The following is a 22274-nucleotide window of genomic DNA, read 5'->3' as shown; positions in this document are numbered from 1 at the left end:
AAAAACCAATAAGCCCTGTGCCTCTGTTTCATTACCGTCTCACCTGCTTCACCAATGCAGGCCCCGCAACAGCCATCTGGGTAACCAAAGTCTTTGGGTTCGGGGGGGGTATGGTTACAAAGCTGAAACTTAAAGGAATTGACGGAAGGGCACCACCAGGTGTGGAGCCTTTCACTTCATTTGACTCAACGTAGGAAACCTCACCCGGCCCGGACACGGACAGGATTGACAGATTGATAGCTCTTTCTCGATTCTGTGGGCGGTGGTGCATGGCAGTTCTTAGTTGGTGGAGCGATTTGGCTGGTTATTTCCAAAAACGAACGAGACTCCCGCCTGCTAAATAGTTACACGACCCAACAGCGATCGGCGTCCAAATTCTTAGAGGGACAAGTGGCCTTCAGCCACGTGAGATTGAGCATTAACAGGTCTGTGATGCACTTGTATGTCCGGTACTGCACGCCGCTACACTGAATGGATCAACGTGTGTCTACCCGGCACGAGGAAGCCGTTGAACCCCATTGGTGATGGAGACCGTGGCTTCCAATTGTTCCCCACGAACGAGAAATTCCCAGTGCGTGCGGGTCATACGCTCGCACTGATTACGTCCCTGCCCTTTGTAAAGCCCCCCATGGTTGGGTGACTTGGTGGATTATATATAAAAAGCAGCCGGAACCGCAAAGAACAATGAAAAATCAACATGGAAACCGACTGAGGCGGTGTTTGGAAAATTAACAGTCAACGTGACTCACAGGTGTGTGTGGACTGTACACAGACGAAAGCGACTCAGGTAGGGAGTTGAGGGCGGGCACATAAGCGGGCAGTGCATACTGAACGAGCGCCGTTCAACCCCGTCCTCCGCTTTGGAAGAAGAAAGCACGATGGCGCTCCTCCGGTTTTTAGTCATGGACAATTGTATGTTGGTTCGTAGCGTGCATTGTTGCAATTTTACTTTTCTTGGTGGTTTATTAAATTATGGATTTTTCAAATGTTTATTTTTTCCTCTGTGCTTAAAAATCATTTAAAAAGTGGCCTGATTATGCGGCGTATGCTACGCTGCGGGTTGGCTAGTAGTAATTAAAACAAAAAAAAATTCACCATGTCTTTTCCTACAATTCTCAAACTAATTTGTAGAACACAACAGATTTAGAACAGAACATTTGAACTTTTTTCTTCTTTTTTTGTCTTGTTTTAAGCTTGTTTGTTTTGCAAGCAACTGAACTCTCTATTTGCAACTGAACAGCTCCACTCTCCTTTATCCTCAATCCACTCTACAACAACAGTCTCCTGTTTCCCTTTGCAAAAAACTCTTACAAATTCATCCATATTCAAGTTATTTGTTATGGACTTCTCATGGGCCAAGATCACCAAATTCCTCTTTCTTTTATGTAACATGGTGTGATGATAGGGGCTTAGGACCCGTGACAAAGTGGAGAAGGAACTCTCACACGATGCTGAAGACACACCAATGACCAGGGCTCTTACATACAATTTATGCAACTCAGGAAAGGCTTCCTTGTACTCCTGCAGGAGTTTACACACATTGGACAGGTCTGTTTCCTTTGAACATTTTTTGAGCAGCATCTGTTTTGCCACAACAAACTTCATTTTTCAGACTTACAACATCTGCTACAGTGCCAGCCATCACAGCCAGAGGGTGCAACAGGGTGGGATCTAGAAATGCACTAGATTTGGGTGCAAGACTAGATGTGGCTCTCATCAGGTCAATATTCTTGTGTGAAAATCTAGTTTCCATTTCTGAAATGGCCCTGTCAAGGATGTTGAGCACGGATCTTTTCAGAGACTGATGGGGGAAATGGTAGGGTCACCAGAGTCTGTATGGCCCAAAGTTGAGAGCACAACACTTTGACCCAGGTGTTTGCTCATTGTTCTCATTCTCTTTGTTGGATGTGACTCATCCTCAGCAGGAGATGACACTCCCAACAGTCTTCCTCACGGATGTTTTTTAAGGAGTCCGGTGCTGCACTAACAACCTCAGAAGCACTGCACAGATCAACTGACTGAGACTGTAGAACAGCATTTGCTGGTTTCAAGACACCAAGCACCGGCACTGGGAACTTTCCAATCTCAAAGAAGTGATGCCTCTTAATTTGGCATAGCAGGCCTCATGCCTCGGTGCACAGGTCAACTGCAGCATCATCATCCTCTGTCATCTCAGATAGGATACTAAGGATTTGTTCTTGATTGTCCACAGTGCACCTTGTCACCTCATAGTGGCTTGTCCATCTGGTCTCAAGCAGCCTTTTAGACAAGGTGCATCATGTTTATTGAGCACATAGTGGTGGTGAAAAAAGTTGTAGAGTGAACTAGATAGGCTAAAAAATCTTTTTGCACACGGCTCACTCTGCATGGCATGCAGAACCACTAAGTGCAGTTGGTGGTTGTAGCAATGGATGTATGGGACATATCTGTCAAGCTTCTTTTGGAGCAGAGCTTGTACACCACCTCTAACCCCATCATAACACTGGTTAAGTATACTGTCAGCACTGTAGCCAGCAACAGAAAGGTGTAACAGTATCTCAGAGGTGATGTACTCTGCATCAAGTTGTTGCAAGTCGAGCAACCCAATAAGATGCTCCTCTGGCATGGAATTTCTGACAAACCGTATTATCACAGACAAATTTTCCACATTGCACCTATCCCTGGTCCCATCACTTTTGAGGCAAAACCCTGCAGAATCAGCACTTTCATATTTTTCCTGACCTTTCCAAGCACCATGTCAGCCAGTGTTTGGATAATTTCATTTTGGATATCCTTAGATGTGTATTTTGCATTTTTTGGGACACCCTTAGCAATGCTTGCTAGCTTCTCATCCTTCTCTAAGGTATATTCCATCAGTTTTAGAAAAATACCTGAAGCAATGTCATCATCATTACCCGCTGCATCATGTCTCAAGGTTTCTGCAGTCCCACTGAGCCCCAACTCATTTAAACAGAGAAACCTTATAGCACTACCAATACTCTTGACATAATAATGTTTTTTTTCAAGTTGTGTTTTACCAACCAACATTGAATCCACAGTCCCCCTGTGGCCTCTCTGCTTTTATGCTCAGTCCAGATGGTTGAAGCATGCACATGGTTGTGGCTGGACACATGCCTCTGTAGCCCCTTGTCTCGATCAAGTGCTGCTTTCCAGCTGTTAAAACCAGTTAAGGTAAAAACTACATCCCTATCATTAACTGTGCTGCCATATTTCCGACATGGGAAACAGAAGCATGCGTCCCGCACAACAGAGTACTCCAGCCATGGTCGTGTGTGGTACCAGGCAGGATTGAACGATCTTAATGTTGTACCACCAAATACACGTTTGGGGTAACTACCCAGTATTGGCTGGGATGGTGTATTACCATTTATCTCACTGGGTAGCTGAGCGGGTTGCTTTGGGGCAGCAATTGTTGGCAGAGGTACAGGAGAAGCAGTGCCTGTTGATGCCACAGGAGTAGACATGCTAGTTGCTGTCTCTGATCATTGCTACTGCTATTGGTACAGCCAGGAGCAGCGTCACACTTTTTAAAAGCTTGGAAAAAGGATGCATCTCACAGCATTAACTTTCCCTTTGTGAACTGCTGGAAGCTGGGGAGGAAAGTAATTAAGCTTTACTAAAATTGCTGTGATATCATCAGTATATGAAACGAGAAAACTGTTGAGTGCAGAGTTGAAAGCTGGGGCGGGGCTTTGTGTCGGGGTCTGACAGACAGACAGACAGACACAGGTCCTCCAGTCGGCACTATGCAGCAGACAGGCTCTTCTCTACCAGACTGAAACTGTGAGAAGAACAATGGACTAGTCCCCCATTGACTGTACAAATATAGATGTATTTTTTAGTTGTTGTTAATTATCTCACGAGTCGCTATGATTTTGACGACAGAGATTTGCTGCTTCCTCAAAGCCTGCCGCTGTTGCGCAGCCCTGCCTACTGAGAAACCTGACACCGGGTCATTTGCATACTAAACAGTGATTGGATGTTTAGCTGGGGGGAGGGTGAGTGGAGGATCTCTGTGGAGTGCTGTGTGAGCTGCGGACAAACAGTGCACGGAGGGAAAGAGCGAACAAGAGGTGAAACCTATCATCTCATTTGTGCCTTTTCCAGTGGATTTTTCAGCTACTGTAGTACATCTTGTCCAAATTTTAGTTTGTGGGTAATCTATTATTTTCTCTCTCAGCTTCTAAAAGTTTGATTTAAGGGGGCAGGACGTTTGTTTAAGGGGGCATTGCCCCCCTTGCCCCAGCGTAGAGCCGGCCCCGTATGAACTATATTGATTTGCGTGTGTATATCACTGGTTCCAGTGCGATTTGTTATCGGTTTGTGGTGAACTGCATTGGTTTACACTTGCATGTTATCGGTTTGCGTGTGAACTATATTGGCTTGTGTTCTGTGTCGGTCTAACAATGGATTTGCGTATGCACTTTATTGGTTTCATGCACGTCTTATACTGGTTTCATGTGGGTAACCTGTCGATTTTGCGCTTGAACTCTACTGGTTGTATGTGTGCACTATGTCGGTTTCGCGTATGAAACATATTGATTATGCGTGCGCACCCTATCGCAACTCTGTGTATATGAACTATATTGGTTCTGCGTGTGCACTATATTGGTTGTTCACGTGACCTTCAGAGGAAATGGGCGGAGCAAGAAACAGGCGCGCAAGGGCCGGTCGAGTCATGGAGTGTTAAGACAAGTGGCTAGGAGACGCACCTGTGTTTAAACGGAATAATATATTTTTTTCCGCACAATACGTTTGAGAAAGGATTTGGTGGTAATTATTACTATTTAAAGAATCCACCCTTGAGTCTGTAATGAACACAAGGCTGAAGTTAGGTACGTATTGGGCCGTCTTCTTATTTGCTTCCAGGATCATGTTTGCTCGCACCCAGTCACAGTAATTTTTCACACAACTTTTGAAATCAGTTATTCATTCTGAAGGCAAAATATTCAACACTTACAAACGCCGTTATACAACATACAACATTTAGATACTACTGGTTACATTTGCCCAGTGCCCCCCACGCCGCACAGACAGGTGAAGTGACTTGTTTATGGTCACATAGTGTCATTATCAGGACTTGAACCCACAAACTCAGTTTAAAAGTGCAGTCTTAAACACTACGCCACAATGCTTGCACATCTACAACGTGTATATTAATTGGCATAATATAAACTTGTCCAGGACAGATTCCATTGTTAAAGTTGGGTTTAACATTTTCAACCTGTTCATGTTTTGGTTGAAAATCTGGAATATTTATTTTTTCAAATAATGGATCAGTTTGCGAATTAATGTACACACTGTAAAGTATTTTGCCTTGCAGTTAATATAGAAGGAGAAGCTGGTTTGTGAATAAGTAGCTGACTGCAAGCTTATACTGGATGTAGCTAAGTGAATAAAAAGGCAGCTGAATGTGCACCTAACTTAAAAATAACCACCAAATCCTTTCACAAACATACTGTGACGTGCAAAAGTATTCAATCCCCTTGAAAGTTGTCATAATTTTATGCAAGACAAAATATTTGTACACATATTTATTCATTCGTATTTTTTCTTATGCTGTAACAAAACATTTCCAAAGTCAAAATAAACTATTTTATGTAGACATTTAAATGAAGAAGAAAATCTCCAAAGTTAGTGTTTATATAAGTGTTTAAACCTCTGTGCTTTGGAAGCTCCAGGTTTACACCAATGACAAATTAATTACAAAGGTGGCAGACATTTGACAGTCATATTAAACATAATGAGGTGCTACTTTCTCTCTGAATATAAAAGCCCCCTTCGTAGGGACCGTAGTCTTTGGTGGACAGTCACTGAAAAAATGAAGAGAGAGGAGCATTCTGCTGATGTGAGAAACAAAGTTATTGAAATGCACAAGGTAGCAGGAAAGGACTATAAAAATATCAAGAGTTTGAATGTCCCATTGCGCACTGCTGGATCCATCATCAGAAAGTGGAAGGTTCATCACAGCACCCAGACTCTTACTAGAGCAGGCCATCCCTCAAGACTGAACATCAGAGTTAGACATCAACTGGAAAGAGAGGAAACTAGAAATCCAACTGTCACTCTCAGATGTTTGCAATGCTTTTTGGCTGAAACTGGAGTGAAGGTGCAGGGGTCCACAATTTCAAGAGCTCTCCATTAAACAGGCCTCTACAGGAGGGTGAAAAGAAAGAAGCCATTCCTTAAGATGGTCCATATAAAAGCACATATGGCGTTTTTCCAGTTAAATGTGGGGAGAAGGGTTTATGGTCAAATGAAACCAAAATAGAACTTTCTTTCAGACTTCAAAGAGGTACAGAATGTGTGGTGTAAAACAAACACTGCCCATGCCACAAGAAACACCAGACCTACAGTGGAATATGGTGGTGGCAACATCTTGCTATGGGAATGTTTTTCATGTGCTGGGACTGAGAATCTTGTCAGAGTTGAAGGGACAATAGATGGGCCCAAATACCACACAATATTGCAGGAGAACTCGTTCCAGTCTGCTATGAATTTAAAGCTTGGGAGAAGATTCATCTTTCAAGATGACAATGACCCTAAGCATTAGACCAAAGTGACACAGGGATGGCTCAAAAACAGACAGGTGAATGTTTCGGAATGGCCAAGTCAAAGCCCTGATCTTAACCCTGTTGAGAATCTGGGGCACTGTTTGAAAACTGCTGTTCAGAGATACCATCCCACCAACATAGAGGGTACCTAGAAATCATGCCAAGAAGAATAGGGAAGAATCACGCCTGAGCAATGTGCAGAACTGGGGCATATTTACATACCCCAAAAGAATGAAGGCTGTTACTGCAGCAAAAAGGTTCTTGACAAAGTATGAATATGTTGGGCTTGAATGCTTAGGCAAACAATCACTTTGGAGTTTTTCTTTAGTTATTTGGAGTTTGATAATGTTTTGTTACAGCACAAGAGTTCACTTTAAAAATACTAAATGGATAAATATGTGGACAAATCTTTTGTCATGCAGAAAATTAGGATGACTTTTAAAGGGATTGAATACTTTTGCACGTCACTGTATGTTTGTGAAAGGGCTTGGTGGTAATTCTTTTTACCAGTATTTTCCCTTAATTCTGAAATGATCACAGGGCTGAAGTTAGGTATGCATTCGGCTGGCATTTTATTCACTCCCAGCTACTCCCAGTATAAGCTTGCAGTCAGCTACTTATTCACACAGCTTTTGCAAAGCAGCTTCTTATTCTAACAGCAAGGCAAAATATTCTACAGTGTGTACATTAATCGGCATCATTCCAGACTGATCTATTATTTGAAAAAATAAATATTCCACATTTTGGTCCTGCACAGGTCAAAATTATTAAACTCTAATTTAACAAATGAATCTGTCCTGGACAAGTTTATATATGCCAATGTCACAAAACTATGAAAATTAAGGTGGCCCAACGTCTACAGTGCCCATTAAATATCACAGTAAATCCCATTTATCTGATATTGATGTGGGAATACTTTGTCAGTTTCACCCTGATACACTGGACTGAGAAAAACTCCGCTGCACCTTAAAAAACGTATTTGTCTTTTCACAAAACTGTGAAAGGTAAGGTTGCCCAATATGATGTAACTGACCCATGCAGGTCCTAAATGTGATCATCAGAGGTGACTGTGTGCAGAGGGTGCAGACCTTTAAATATCTGGGAGTGCAGCTGGATGACAAATTGGACTGGACTGCCAATACTGATGCTCTATGTAAGAAAGGTCAGAGCAGACTATACTTTCTGAGAAGGTTGGCATCCTTCAATATCTGCAGTAAGATGCTGCAGATGTTCTACCAGACGGTTGTGGCGAGTGCCCTCTTCTACGCGGTGGTGTGCTGGGGTGGCAGCATAAAGATGAAAGATGCCTCACGCCTGGACAAACTTGTTAAGAAGGCAGGCTCTATTGTAGGATTAAAGTTGGACAGTTTAACATCTGTGGCAGAGCGATGACTACTGTCAATCATGAAGAATCCACTGAATCCACTTAACAGTGTCATCTCCAGGCAGAGGAGTAGCTTCAGTGACAGACTTTTGTCACTGTCCTGCTCCACTGACAGACTGAGGAGGTCATTCCTCCCCCACACTATGCGACTGTTCAATTCCACCCGGGGGAGTAAATGCTAACATTAATTTTATTTTAATTTTTTTCTTTTTTTTCATTTTTATTACTATTTAATTTAATATTGTTTCTTTGTATCAGTATACTGCTGCTGGATTATGTGAATTTCCCCTTGGGATTAATAAAGTATCTATCTATCTATCTATCTATCTATCTATCTATCTATCTATCTATCTATCTATCTATCTATCTATCTATCTATCTAATGTTAAATGTTTAGCTTTTCAAGGAATTGACACGTTTAGTCAATTAATATACACGTTACAGATGTGCAAGCATTGAGGTTAGGGCTTTGCACTTTCAACCCTTTGTTCGTGGGTTCAAGTCCTGGGACTGACACTGTGTGACCCTGAGCAAGTCACTTCACCTGTCTCGGCGCGCGCGGGTCGCCGGGCATAATAAATCTAACTAGTAGTAACTAAATGTTATGTTGCATAAAGACGTCAATCGTAAATGTTGAATATTTTGCCTTTAGAATAAGTAAAAGTTTTGCAAATACTGTGTGAACAAGTACAGCTGCGGGTTGCAAGCATGTAGATGGAACCGAATAAGAATGGTGCGGAAAAATATATAGTGCCGTTTAAACGCAGATGCGTCTCCTAGAAACATCTCTTTACACTCCATGGCTCTACCGGCCCTTGAGTTTCTGTTTCTTGCCCCGCCCATTTCCTCTGAAGATCACGTGAACAACCAATATAGTTCACACGTAGAACCGATATAGTTCATACACAGAGTTGCGATAGGGAGCGCATGCATAACCAATGTTTCATACGCGAAACCGACATAGTGCACACACAACCAATAGAGTTCAAGCGCAAAATCGACAGGTTACCCACATGAAACCAGTATATGACGTGCATGAAACCAATATAGTGCATACGCAAATCCATTGTTAGACCGTCACAGAACGCAAGCCAATATAGTTCATACGCAAACCGATAACAGTCAACCGAAAATCAATGCAGTTCACTCACAAACCAATAACACATGTACTGGAACCAGTGATATACACACGCAAATCAATATAGTTCATATGCAAACCAGTGATATGCACGTACAAACGGATATAGTTCACGCACAAACCGATAATATACGGACACGAACCAATATAGTTCATATGAATGAAACCAGTATTGTACGCAGGCAAACCAATTAAGTATGCACGCAAACAGATAGTAAATATTCAGAAATCAATAGTGTTCACACGTAAACCAATAGATTACACACAGAAATCTATGATTTATGGCCTGTTTGGCCCCTCATACAATCTGTTCTGTGTAGTGAATGCTGTCAAGTTGCACACACTCGTTTCATTGCGTCTCCAGCTCTGACGCGAGGTTTTATATGTTCCCCAAATCAAGGCGCTGCAGCTTTGAGGACAGATGTTGCATTTTTCGTTTGAAAGCATTAACTGAGCTAATCATACTGACCATGGAGTTCTCTTTTGCTTGTAGCTGTAAATGAAGCTAATTCAACATGTTGGTCAAATCGGAAAAAATGTCAAGTCTAGCGGCCATTGATCGTTATTAAGTTGGTTGTATTCTGCATGTTTAATGACAAGGAGAAACTCAATTTTCTCCGGCCAGGGGCCTTGAAATCTCAGCAGGAATTTCTCCCTAGCCATCTGTCTCAACGAAGGCATCTTTTATCACCTCTTCATCTTGGAAGGACTTCTTATGCTTAATGATCGAGTGACTCACCCGGAACGATGCTTCAGTGTGTCTGCCTTTGCTTTTGAATTCAGCCGAGTGAAAAATGTCGGCTGTCCGATTAACTGCGATTTTAGTTCCCTCACCTTTCTTTTTCTTTGATCGCTTTTTGGAAGGAAGTCAGTTTCGTAGTTTTTATGAACAGTTCGAAAGTGCCTTTCCACATTTTCCATCTTTGGAATAGCAATGATATATTGACAGATCAGACAAACGCATTTCGATTGTGACATTGTAAGAAAAAAAAATCCTCTTCCAATTCCACATCCAGCCCATACCCAACCCAAACATTTTTTTTTAAATCCCTTCTTTAGTCGATATAAATTGGAAGGCTAACTAGATCACAGCCGGAGTTTTGCAGTAGCTTGCGCGTTTGATCATGCGTGCGGGATGACCAGTGTGTTAGAAGAAAAGATATCTCAGACTGGCCGCCTTGTATTTTAATCAAGTGGCAAATTCCATAGGGAGGATATATGATAGACTAACGTTTAAAAACATTTTTTTAATGCAACGCGATCTACATGCACTACCTTTCCGATCTACCGGTCGATCGCGATCGACGTATCGGGCACCCCTGATCTAAACCATCCTAATATTCAGCAACAGGAATTCACCCCTAACCAATACAGCCAAAAATGATTATCATGGGACAAGTTAACAAGAATCTCACAGATTTAAAACACAAAGACGAAGGAGTGTAAGAGGCATTACCTCGGTCCTCCATGAGAGAGGAAAGATTCCAGTCTGTGCCCAAAACAACTGGAGTATTAGCGTTTGCAGCAGGGTGTTTTACAATGACCTTAACGTTTGCACTTGCCAATGTTCGTCGTTACAGGACGTACATTGCTGACGTGGGCGCTGTTGCCATTTCTGAAACCTTAATTTGAGCTAATGAGTAACATCAACTGTTTTGTCTTTTTTTAAAAAAAAAGAAAATTCCTTGAAAGTCTATGTTCTGATGTACTGTAAGAACAAAAAAAAAAGTGGGAAACATCAAAGCTAATAAAATATACGTATAATAAAATAAGAGAAAATATTATTATCAAGTCCAGTGGTTTCATACTTAATTTGTTTTGTCTTTAAGTCTTGTTGGGGAAAAAATATCTAATTTAAAATATACGTCTTCCAGCAGCCCTGACCAGAAGAAAGCAGCTACAAAACAGTATTGTATTCAAGCTTCCAGTTATGTTGGTTCACCTCTCTCATGTCAATTTTAGGCATTATACACAATACTTTAATGATCAGCTGTCAATATTTTAAAACCCACCCCCCAATGCATGATATACTTACAAGAGAAACGATTGAACGGCTCATCATTTTTGTTTCCAGTGTTGCTTCTTCAGCGCAGAAAGGTCTAACTTGTCCTACTGCTTTAAAAGAAAAATGCAGCTGCGTCTGCAGTACAGAGCCCTGGTGGCATTTCATTCGAAGAGGAAGAAACAAAACCAGGAGGTGCTTTTGGCATAATCGAAACTTATGGCTTAAATGCTGCAAGGTATTTCACGGTCACTAAGAGGCTTATAAAGAAAATTGTGCTAAAAGAACATGTTAAAAATACTAGCATATATAAACAACGTTTATTTCTAAAGAAATGTAGACGTTCTGTGCCTTTTTACTGGAGAATTAATAAGAAATGTATGTGTTTTTATTTCTTTAGCTCACGCGGTTTAGTTTCTGTCTTTAGAATTTGTAGATTTCGGACTTGGAGGGTCACTGTAGCTTTGAAATGAACGGTTACTGAATATCTCTATTAATCTCGTAAGTATATATTATTTAATATATTAAAATAATTCATACGCTATACACACACATATGTTGAGACTGGTGTGGAATTGTATAAAAAAACAAATGCACCCATCCACATTCAACTTAATATATAAGATATACAGTATTAATACACATAGAAAGAGAGAGAGAATTGCAGTAACAATTGGTTGGAAAATCACTACAAAATTATATTACCCTTTATATAATATATATTTGTATAGTATCTGTATAGTAGTACTTATATAATATATAATGTATAGTCCTCCAGAGTTGAACAAGCTATGGATTTCAAAAAGTATAAATCAGTTTAAAAAGTCAAAACATTAAGAAAAGTAGTAACAGGCCAAACATCACAAAAGCTTAGCTGCAAAAGGAAAAACATACTATAAAGGGAACTACAGCATGAAGGAAATTCAGTCATAGTGTAAGGTACTTTTATTGAATTTGTTCCAAACATAATTTAGAATGCACGATAATGTAGCTTAGATACAAAGTTTTTCTAACACAAGGTTTCAAGGTTTGTCCCTGTTTCCAATATACTGTGTAGCTTTCATGATGTTTGCTACTTAAGAGCAGTATTTAAAATACAGTAAATGTTGGATTCATCACTTTTAGTAAATGGGCAGATAGATAACCATTAGACGTTTAGCTTGACTTTGAAATATATAGTATTATGTGGACTGTTTTCCAGCCTTCTAAAAATGAAGCTGCACCTTTAGGTAAGTTAGGTGCAAAAATGTTACAATATTATGTCAAGTGATATACTGTATGGATAATTCCAATAGATAGATACACATTCTAGTTGTAGTGAGCGTTTCCTTTCCTGTTCAAAATCACACAGTGCTGGAGGGACAGATGGTGTCTTCTTACAAAACTGAAGTTTCAATGGGTGAACAGGTTGGGTTCCTGGGGTGCTGCCAGAGGGAACTGCCAGGAGGATGCTTCCCTTTCTTAAGGAGATTCCACCTGACCCAGAAGTATTCCATGTCTGCAGTATTGTGGCACCAGAAACATTCCTGGTTTCAACATAAAAATAAGAAGCTGCTCCACCTCACCCAGTTAAGTTGAAGTTTGGAGAGGAGGAAGACAAAGCTCACCTGGGAAAGAGTCTACGAAAAATGATTGTAGCTATGCTGATTGTGCTGAAGAAGAAGCTTAATGTAATGCAAAAGGTGAAGGATAGGACTCCTTAAATGTGTTTGAAATGTATGGGTCTTGGAAAATGCCCTGGTCCAGAGTTTAGTTATTTGGGAGTCAGTTCCAGGGCCTAGTATTTATCTTAGTTGCCACTGTGTAAGTTGCTTCTTGGTTTTCTTTTGTATTATGTTTTATCTCAAAATAAAGCCATTGAATTTTGACTCACTTCCTGTCTGACAGCTTTTCTTGTGAGTACTGCACGGTTACTTTGTCTTTGTCAACCAGATACACAACAGACTTCACCTGCAGCGAGGGCGGGATGACTGGTGGTACTTTTTGCTAAGTATGAAAGCTGCTTGCTGAAAGTGAAAAGAAAGTGAAAATGTAATATCACTGCAACACTAAAATTTAATGAGATGGTGGAGACTTTTTCATACTTTGAAGAGTTGCTATACAATTTCTTGGTGGCAAAAGCTGTGGCCAAAAAAAGGAAAAAGTTAGTGTTTCTGACCATAATTGGGTCTAAGAACCCAAAAAGATATAACAGTGTCAAAAACCACAAAAGAAATGAGCTTACTTTTCACCACTTTAAAGGAATGTTTTAAACCAAAGTGTGATGTAGAGGCTGAACTTTATATGTTTTGCAGCAGAAAACAGCAAGTAATGGTTTATGTGTCACAATATGCAGTGATTCTAAAGCAACTGGCAGAACATTGTCAGTTTGGAAATAACTTAGGGAAACAGTTGAGAGACCAGCTAATTTGTGGGTTGGCTAATGTGGAGCCACAGTTTGTTTGCTAAAGGCTGCTTAAGGAAAATAGTTAACCTGGAACAAGATGGTAGATGTCTGCAAAAGGTATGAAGGTACCGCTGTGAGCATTACACAGTTCCATCCTGTTAAATGGGTTAGTACCAGCAGCATGGTTATCGAGCCAATGTTGAAGGAAAACTGCTTTTGTTGTTTTGGGATTGACCTTGAGCAGAATATGTGCTATTTTAAGTATAACAACTATAGGTAAGTGGAACATTTGTAAAAGTATGGCAGGGAACAAGTACCATTGATGCTGAAAGTTTGTGGGAAGACTTTGCATGTTGCTAGAACAAAGCTGGATCGACTGCATTGTTTTGGGATGCCAGAATTTCTTTCAAGGATTTCTAGGATGTAAACAACAAGGCAGCAGCTGCAATAGGTGGTTTACCTAAGACTAATTACAAATTGAGAGTATGTACTGTGTCAGCATAAAACAGTAATGTTAAGAGTGTAATCACTTCTAAGATCCCTTGCTTCACAACAGACAACAATTTTTCCCATACCCTCCGACAGAGGTAAATAAGACATGCCTTCCTAGTAATAAGAACTTTAAGAAATGTATACATAATGTATGTAAAGGTCAGTTGCCTCTTACGTATGAACATTTTATGATGTATAGTGAGTATATAAAGTCACATAATATAGTGTTCTGTTGGATGTTAACGTTGTAAAAATCAAAATGTAAATTGATACCAGTGCTGCAATGTCTATAATTGCAGACAAATTGTACTATAGTATGTTTAAGACTTTTCTGTTGTGCCCAACAGATATTGTTTTTAAAAAAGTGTACATCCGACAATATAAGAATTCTTTATAAATTATTTGTGAAAGTAGAAAATGAGGGTCAGCAGTGTTTGGTAAATTTTAGGTTAGTGGTCAAACTGAGGCATTGCTACAGAAGTATGCTTTTATTTTTTGATTGGAAAATATGGTATGTAAAGGGTACCCAGTGAAAACTGTATTCACCTGAAAACAACAATATTTATTTATATAGCACATTTTCATACAAATAATGTAGCTCAAAGTGCTTTACATGATGAAGAAAAGAGAAATAAAAGACAAAGTAAGAATTAAAATAAGACAACACTAATTAACATAGAATAAGAGTAAGGTCCGATTGCCTGGGAGGACAGAAAAAAAAAACTCCAGACGGCTGGAGAGAAAAAAATTAATTCTGCAGGGGTTCCAGACCATGAGACTGCCCAGCCCCCTCTGGGCATTCTGCCTAACATAAATGAAACAGTCCTCTCTGTACTTAGGGTTCTCATGGAAGGACTTGATGATGATGGTCATGTAGACATCTGGCTTTTAATCCATCAATGTAGGAACATCATGGTGCTTTGATTAGGTGGTGGTGGCACAGGTCGCCACCACAGAAAACCGGGAAAAGAAACAGAAGAGAGAGCAGGGATTAGTATGGATTTTAGAGCCACCAAGAATAGTTATGATAATAAGTTAAATATACAGAGTATCAGGATTAAATTAAAATGAAGTTATGAGAAGGCCATGTTAAAGTTATAAGTTTTTAGCAGTTTTGTTAAAGTGCTCTACTTTATTAGCCTGGCGAATTCTTATTGGCAGGCTGTTCCAGATTTTAGGTGCATAACAGCAGGAGGCTGCCTCGCCACTTCTTTTAATGCTATGCCAAAATTTTGTAAAGGAAGGGCTTTGCCCTATTCCATCAAAGAAGCAGTAGAAAAACAGTTGGACTTGTTAGTACAACAGAGTGAATTGAAACCAAAATCTAACGCAGATCAAGCAGCCCCAATTGTATGTATTCCTAAGGCAGATGGGAGTGTACAGATTTGATACTCTATACTAACAGCTCAAGATTTTCTTTGCAAGACTGGCTAACTGATCCATGTGGAACAGTTAAGGAATATGGAAGTTGTGTTAAATAGACTCAGGCAATATCGATTTAAGGCTAATTTGGGAATATGTTAATTCTTTCAGAATCAACTGAAGTATTTAGGACATAAACATCATTGGAGGAATAAAGCATGTGAAAGAAAACATTAGCAATAGTGAGGACACCCATTCACCAGAATGCTATCAGAACTGAGGTAATTTCTTAATTATTGTGAAACTTGTTTCCCAACCTTAACACACTTATTAGGCCTATTACAGAGAAACTGCAGAAGGAGTAAAAATGGCTATGATCAGATCGTTCAATTTGGGTTTTGAGAAAAGTATGCACCAACTTTGTTCAGAAATGTTATGAGTTCATTTTCATCTGGGTTTACTCTTTTATTTAGCATGTGACACTTCACGGTATGGAGGGAACTTTGTTTTCACACAAGTACTCCTAGGGTATAAAAAAGCATAAGCCTTCCACACACTCAGTAAGGCAGAGCAAAGCTATCTGCAGATTGAAAAGGAAACACTTGCTACTGTTTTTGGTTTCTTAAAATTTCATGAGTTTCTGCATAGAAAATATTTTTTTAGTCACTGATCACTACCCACTAACATTTACATTTACAGTTATATGCTTAGAAGACATTTTTATCCAAAACGACTTTTAAAAAAGGTAAACAATTGAGTAATATTAGGCTAGGGCCTGTTTGTTCAGCAAGTGTAATAGGATAGGTAACAAAACTAACTTCATGGCCACAAGTGAAAAGACATAATAACATACATTTACAATCATAAGATTGCAATCACTAAAGCAGTTAAACTTAAACTTAAAAAATTAACCAAGAATATAAAAATATCGCAAAGTTGTTTTTTTTTTCATCATTTAGATATTCACAGAGCAGATGGTTCTTTGATTGCTCCTTAAATACATTGAAGGAGTCAGCAGTTCGGATGGAGGTGGGTAGTCCATTCCACCAATTAAAAACTACACAGGAAAAGAGTCTGGATTGAGACTCGATGCCAGGAAGAGGTGGCATCACCAGACACTGTTCCTCGGAAGACCTAAGTGTGCTAGAATGAGTTTACACTTCACCAGTGTCTCCATATACTCAGATGCTGACCCGTTGACTATACTGTAGGCAAGCAACAGGGATTTGAACTTAATGCATGCTGCTACGTGGAGCCAATGTAGCGACCTGAAGAGAGACATGGTTCCTGTCTTGGCTGGTTAGATACAAATATTAAGGCAAATATTACAGCAGACAAATAGGCTAATATTAAGGTACAAAACAGAAATTCCCACTTTACCTGCAGTGACACTACAATGATGGCTATTAAAACTGGCAACATATCAATATAAAATATTTACTTAAAAGGTCTGTTGAGAATGCAAATGCTGGTGCATTATTATGATTGTTGTTCAAAGAGACTAGTCCAACAAGTTTGGAATTCAGACTCTCTGTCTTAGATGCACTTCTAGTTTTCAGTATCAGATTGCTAAAACAAAATGTATTTACTGACTGGCCAGCATATATAAATGTTGATGATTTTTCAGAGGAGCTCTGAGCTCACAGTAGTGAGTGACAGTGTACATTGGAGGCTGATAGTTGTATTGCCATCTTCATTACAGAAGTACTTTGCTGGACAGGTTACTCATTAATATTGAACATGAAAGTGATAGCTCTGAGTTATTTTTGGTGGCCAAAATTTGATAGGTAGATAGAAGAGTGGGTGGCTGTATGCATATTCTGCCAGGAAAACAGGAATCATCCAGAGAAAGTGCCTGTACATTCATGGGAGTTGAGCTGAAAGGCCCTGGCAGAGGCTTTGCTTGGATTTTTGTGAAAAAATGGATGTTCTTGGTTTTAGTGGATTAGGTTTTGAGAAAACTATTTGCTGCCTAAGACCTCCCTGAAGACAGAAGATAGAACACAATTCATATTGGCTGTATTTGCCCAGTTCCTTAAACTAAATTCAGAGAGGCACAAGACTTCAGCAGCCTATTCTCCACGAAGGAATAGAACTGCGGAAAGAACGCTGCAACCATTCAAATTTGAAAAACAAGTCTGTTTCAGGAGGTCATGCAAAAGGTGGAATATTTCTTGTTTTCCTATCGTACAACGCCTAATGCCACAACACTGAAAGTTCCTGTTAATTTGTTCTAAATAGGTAGGTAAGTTTTGAAGCAACCTTTTTACAAAATTATGAGAAAGAAACAAAAGGAGACTGAAAGCCGTGGACAGCTAGAAAATGTTTGCCTCACCAGAGTGTGTTAGTCAGAATTCACTGATTCTTAAGTTGAGTGCCAGTTATAATTCTAAAAAATATATGTGATATCATGTTCTTGGTACAGATAAAAGAAAAGGTGATAAAAGTCATGTTAACTAGTTATCAACTAATAGTTTAGAACCTGAACCAGAAGTTGAAACCGAAATTGGGTTAGCTGAATGAAAAATATTCATACCAGTTACAAAAAATGTTCCAGAAACAGAAGCTACAAGTTCTGAGTAAGATGGCAATGATAGGAACGTAAGTAATACAGGGCAAGTGTTCACACTTCCTAAAGAAGATAATGATAATAATTATTTACATTTATATAGTGTTTTTCTCAGTACTGAATGCACTTCAGTGAGCTGGGAGCCACTTCAACCACCACTAATGTGTAGAATCCAATGCGGGACGACAGCCTTTTTTGGGCCAGTATGCTCACTACACAACTACACATTAGCTATTAGGTGGTGAATTAGTGAGAGAGATAGCCAATTAGAGACAGTGTGTGATTAGGGGGCCAGAATGACTAGAGTCTTAGAGCTCTTCACAGGATTGCTTTAAATTAAGGCTGATGCAAAGGTTTAGTCTCTCTGCCATTTTCCATCCTAGGAAGACCAACTCTCTAAAGGCATCCATATTCAGAAAGGCCATGCTGTCTGGTCCTATGCAGATACTGAGATGACTGAGAAGAGAATCGAGTGTAAGTACATGTTTATATGCCATCTGAAACTACACATCTAGCACTTTCAGGTCATATGTTTTGCAATGCCATATTCTATTTGTTATTGTAATGGCACTAGTTATAATATTTGAAGATTAAAACATATTATCTATAATGCATGAATAAATGTGCAACTTTTCTCTTGCCTATTCTGGTACTCCATGTATTTGCCTGGGGTTACAGATATAAAAGGAAGGGGAAAAATTAAAGTACAGGAACAGATAATCCTGAGTATGGGATTTAGGAGCTTTTCTGTTAGGGTCTATAGTAAATGATAAAGTGTATACATGAGAGAATAACATCACCCTAGGACCCTACTATGACAAAACCGACTCTTTAAATGTGTTTTACATTTAAGTGTCCTTTTCTCAGGTGTTTATGAGATTATCTATCTTGTCTTGAGAAATTCCCTGGTACTGGTTTACATAAAGCACATTGCATTGGCAGGCTAGTTAGTTAGGGTTCAGTTTCAGGGACTAATAATTATTTTGCTTGCAGCTGAGTAACATACTTCTTGATTTTCTTTTGTATCGTGCTTTATCTCAAAATAAAGCCATTCATTTCGGAAACTGTCTGGCATCTTTTCTTGTGAGTACTGCACCACATAGATGTTTCTTGTTACTTTATCTGTTTCAACATCATTATCATACTAGTAAAGGCAATTTGAAAATTATGTGATAACCGTAACAGACAAAAGTTGATGCAATACAATACATACCCAATGGCTTATGGGTAGTTCGAAGGTGCAGCACTCTCCTATTAGTCTAGTTGAAGCTGAAGTCAAATGAGCCTGGTCATGGAATCTCTGTGTTGAGATTTCTTTGGGCAGAGGGAGTGAAACCTGCTGAAATACAACAAAGGATGTTGGCTCAGTACGGAGGTGTAAACATTATAACTCAATAGAAAGGTGATGAATGAATAGAAAGGTTTAAAGTGAGAAGTGTAACAGAAGACGTTCAATATGGCTGACCATCAAAAGCGCACATACAAACCCACATCGACATGGCAAATCCCTTCATCAGTGAAGACCAATGAATTACCTTGTTCACCATTGCTGCACTTTTGGATATCAGCTATGGATCTGCATTTGCCATAGTCCATGATAACTTCGAGTACTTTAAAGGTGGCACAAGATGGGTACCCAAACAGATTACTAATCTGTACAAGCAACAATGCATCAGGGCTGCAACCCAGTTCCTGAAATGTTATAAAAAAGATCTAAGTGTTTTGGAGACGATTGTCACTGGAGATGATACATGGATTCATTACAGTAAGCTGAAAAGCAAGAGATAAAGCATCAAATGGAAACACTGTCTTCTCCTGTAGAGAAGAAATTCAAATAATATGAAAATCATGATGACCGTCTTTTGGGAAATTAAGGATCATATTCTGGAACATTTTTAGGAACATGGACAACCAGTAATGCAGATATGGGGAGAACATGCAAAATCCACACTAGGAGGATCAAGGATGTGAACCCTGGTCTCATTATTGCAAGGCAGTATATCTTTTTTAATGTTCCCGTTATTCAAGCCATTGTCTATATAATAAAAGCCCAGTGCGGTGTCCGTGTCCGGGTCCGCGTTCCTTTTGGCTGTATAGCCGCCCCGTAGAAAAGCCCCAGTCCGTCCCCTCTCAGAATTCCTGCTTACCCCCCTCCGTTCTTTCCCCTTTGCTTTTATTTTTCCTGTTCCCGAAAATCTTTTCAAAACAAAAGTAAACAAATAGACACAGCGTCACATTAACGTCTTCTCCCCTCTGTCTATTAAATAATCAATAAAATGAAATAAAAAAATCACGAAAGAAACAGAAACCACAATCTACCCTTACAGTGTCCACCGCGCTTCTGGCGTTACAGCCAAACACGTGGTGTATGCAGGTTATGAGGTGTGACGCTAATTAACGCCCGTACTACAACAGATTATATTGTTAATATACTATTAGCTATTTACGGGGATCAACTCATTTGGGGAAGTTTATAACAACAAAAAAAAATTAAATTATAAATAACATGTGCACTTGAGTATTTCGAGCCCCGCGTCTGAGTCGAATGGTTCCGCTGGTCACCAATTCGTGTGTTTCACTATGCCCATTATCCCTTTCCGTCTTCAGCTACCCATGTGCACTTGTACGGAGGAGACCTTACGGAACAATGCCGAAACGAAACGCAACTAAACCTGCTGCTCCGAGAGAGGACACATTACAGTGTGATCACGAAGCAAAGAGGCAAAGGCATGACAGTCACTCGCAAGAAACGGAGACTCAGCATTCACACAGATTAGCTCAAAGACGCGTCTCTGCCGCTGGCACTGAAACCCCAACAGAGAGAGAAAACAGATTACGCCGTGATCGCGAAAGAAAGAGGCAAAAGCGTGCCAATGAGACACCCGACGACAGGTCCTTACGATTGAGTCCTTCAACTGTGGTCATCCAACGTGCAGCGTAGCGCGCGCCAAGTTGCTAGTTTACTAGTGATTGAAGAAGTTTGTTGACACTAAAACAGCTACAATCCTTTAGCATTTGGTGCTGTTTGCCCTAGCCTTTGCAATGTTCATTATTGTTTGCCAGTATTTGGATACACTTAAGAGTGCAAATATCATGGAAAAGGTGAACTAAAAAGAAAATGACATAGTTAAGTGTTTGAAGATATAGCAAAAATTCAAATAGTTACTACACTTTTCTGAAAACAAAATAAGAAAGAGAAAAGGTATCCAAAATAAACAATGAGATCAATTAAAGATAAAAACAACTCACAGGTCCTGCACTATCTGGTTAACGCTATTTGATTGTAAGTGATACTAATAATACTGTAGTGGGACAGTCCCCCAATGACCCCTGACTCTGTCCGATATTTGTGCATCTGTGTAATCCTCTTTGTCTGCTTTGTAGATGCTGCACACTACTAAACCCTGACAAAATCTAAGAATATGTCAGAGTTTAACAAAGTTAGGATATAGTCTTAACTAAATGTCTGGTCTCTGCATGCTAAACTCAACTCCAGACGTCTAAAAGTTGGTGTTTTGTAAAATAAAACATGCAACAGATCACTGGTTAAATTAGACTATAGAAAATAACATCAAAATCTATTGACTATGATATTGTCTTTTTTAACACCTGATGTTTACATAATATTCTTTAACTTTCACCTTACTACAACCCAATTTGAAGTACTGATTAATAAATAATTTCCAGTTTCCTTAATTTTTAGGCTCACAAAAATGGTCTTGCCTTTAACAGAATCTATATAAAGTATAGAATCTACAGAGTCTACATAATCAGTTAAACTAAACTAGTTTCTGAGCTGACCAATTCTACACTTTGAGGTCAGTGTAGTTTTTTGCTTTCAGAAAGTCTAAACAAATTGCTAATTTTCTTACACTTTGTTGTCTATGTAGAAAGAAGAAAACAAAGTATTTTAAAGAGGTGGGGCACCACAGGGGGCACTGAATAACTGGTGAAGAAAGGCAAAAAAGTTTGTTGATCATCTTTACAGACATGAGTCTTTTAACTGATTAACTCCAGATGGTCCAGTAAGAACAGGTCCAGTAAATTGGAAAGCAGAAATGACAACAGTGGCCTTAAGCTGTTACTCTTCCACTCTGCAGAGGCAGCAGAAGAGCTGCAGTTAGATACAGTGCCACCCTGCGAATCAAAGTACAATTTCCATTAAATGAGCTCTGACGCTGTCCCCCAAGTGCACTTGTGTAACACCTCTTACTTTTTTCTTTACTTTTTCAGTGGCCCACTAGGAATTGTCCCAGTAGTCACTATAGCCATTTCTTTTTTGAGAATGCCTAAAATGTTTAAATCAGTGGAAAGATTTTGTGATAGCATGCCACATAACTCTGGGAAGGCAAATTCCTTACAATAAGGTCAAGGTTTTAAATCTACA

At 39.5% G+C, this 22274-nt stretch overlaps 1 protein-coding gene across 4 annotated transcripts in view; it reads right to left on the bottom strand.

Annotated features, from left to right (window-relative positions):
- Nucleotides 1–11233, bottom strand: part of LOC120542412 (guanylate-binding protein 1-like) — a 91927-nt gene extending 80694 nt beyond the window's left edge. For 3 of the 4 annotated variants that reach the window (XM_039774881.1, XM_039774882.1, XM_039774884.1), the window contains exon 1: nucleotides 11112–11233. In XM_039774881.1, coding sequence (XP_039630815.1) covers nucleotides 11112–11138 — 27 coding nt within the window. In that variant the 5' untranslated portion in view covers nucleotides 11139–11233. The remainder of the gene's footprint in view (nucleotides 1–11111) is intronic. The other variant, XM_039774883.1, reaches the window with a different exon arrangement.
- Nucleotides 11234–22274: the final 11041 nt, after the last annotated feature.

The sequence above is a fragment of the Polypterus senegalus genome, chromosome 13 (assembly GCF_016835505.1).
Source record: "Polypterus senegalus isolate Bchr_013 chromosome 13, ASM1683550v1, whole genome shotgun sequence".
Lineage (NCBI taxonomy): Eukaryota > Metazoa > Chordata > Cladistia > Polypteriformes > Polypteridae > Polypterus > Polypterus senegalus.
Note: the sequence above shows the minus strand (reverse complement) of the source record. Positions and strands in the feature narration are given on the sequence as shown.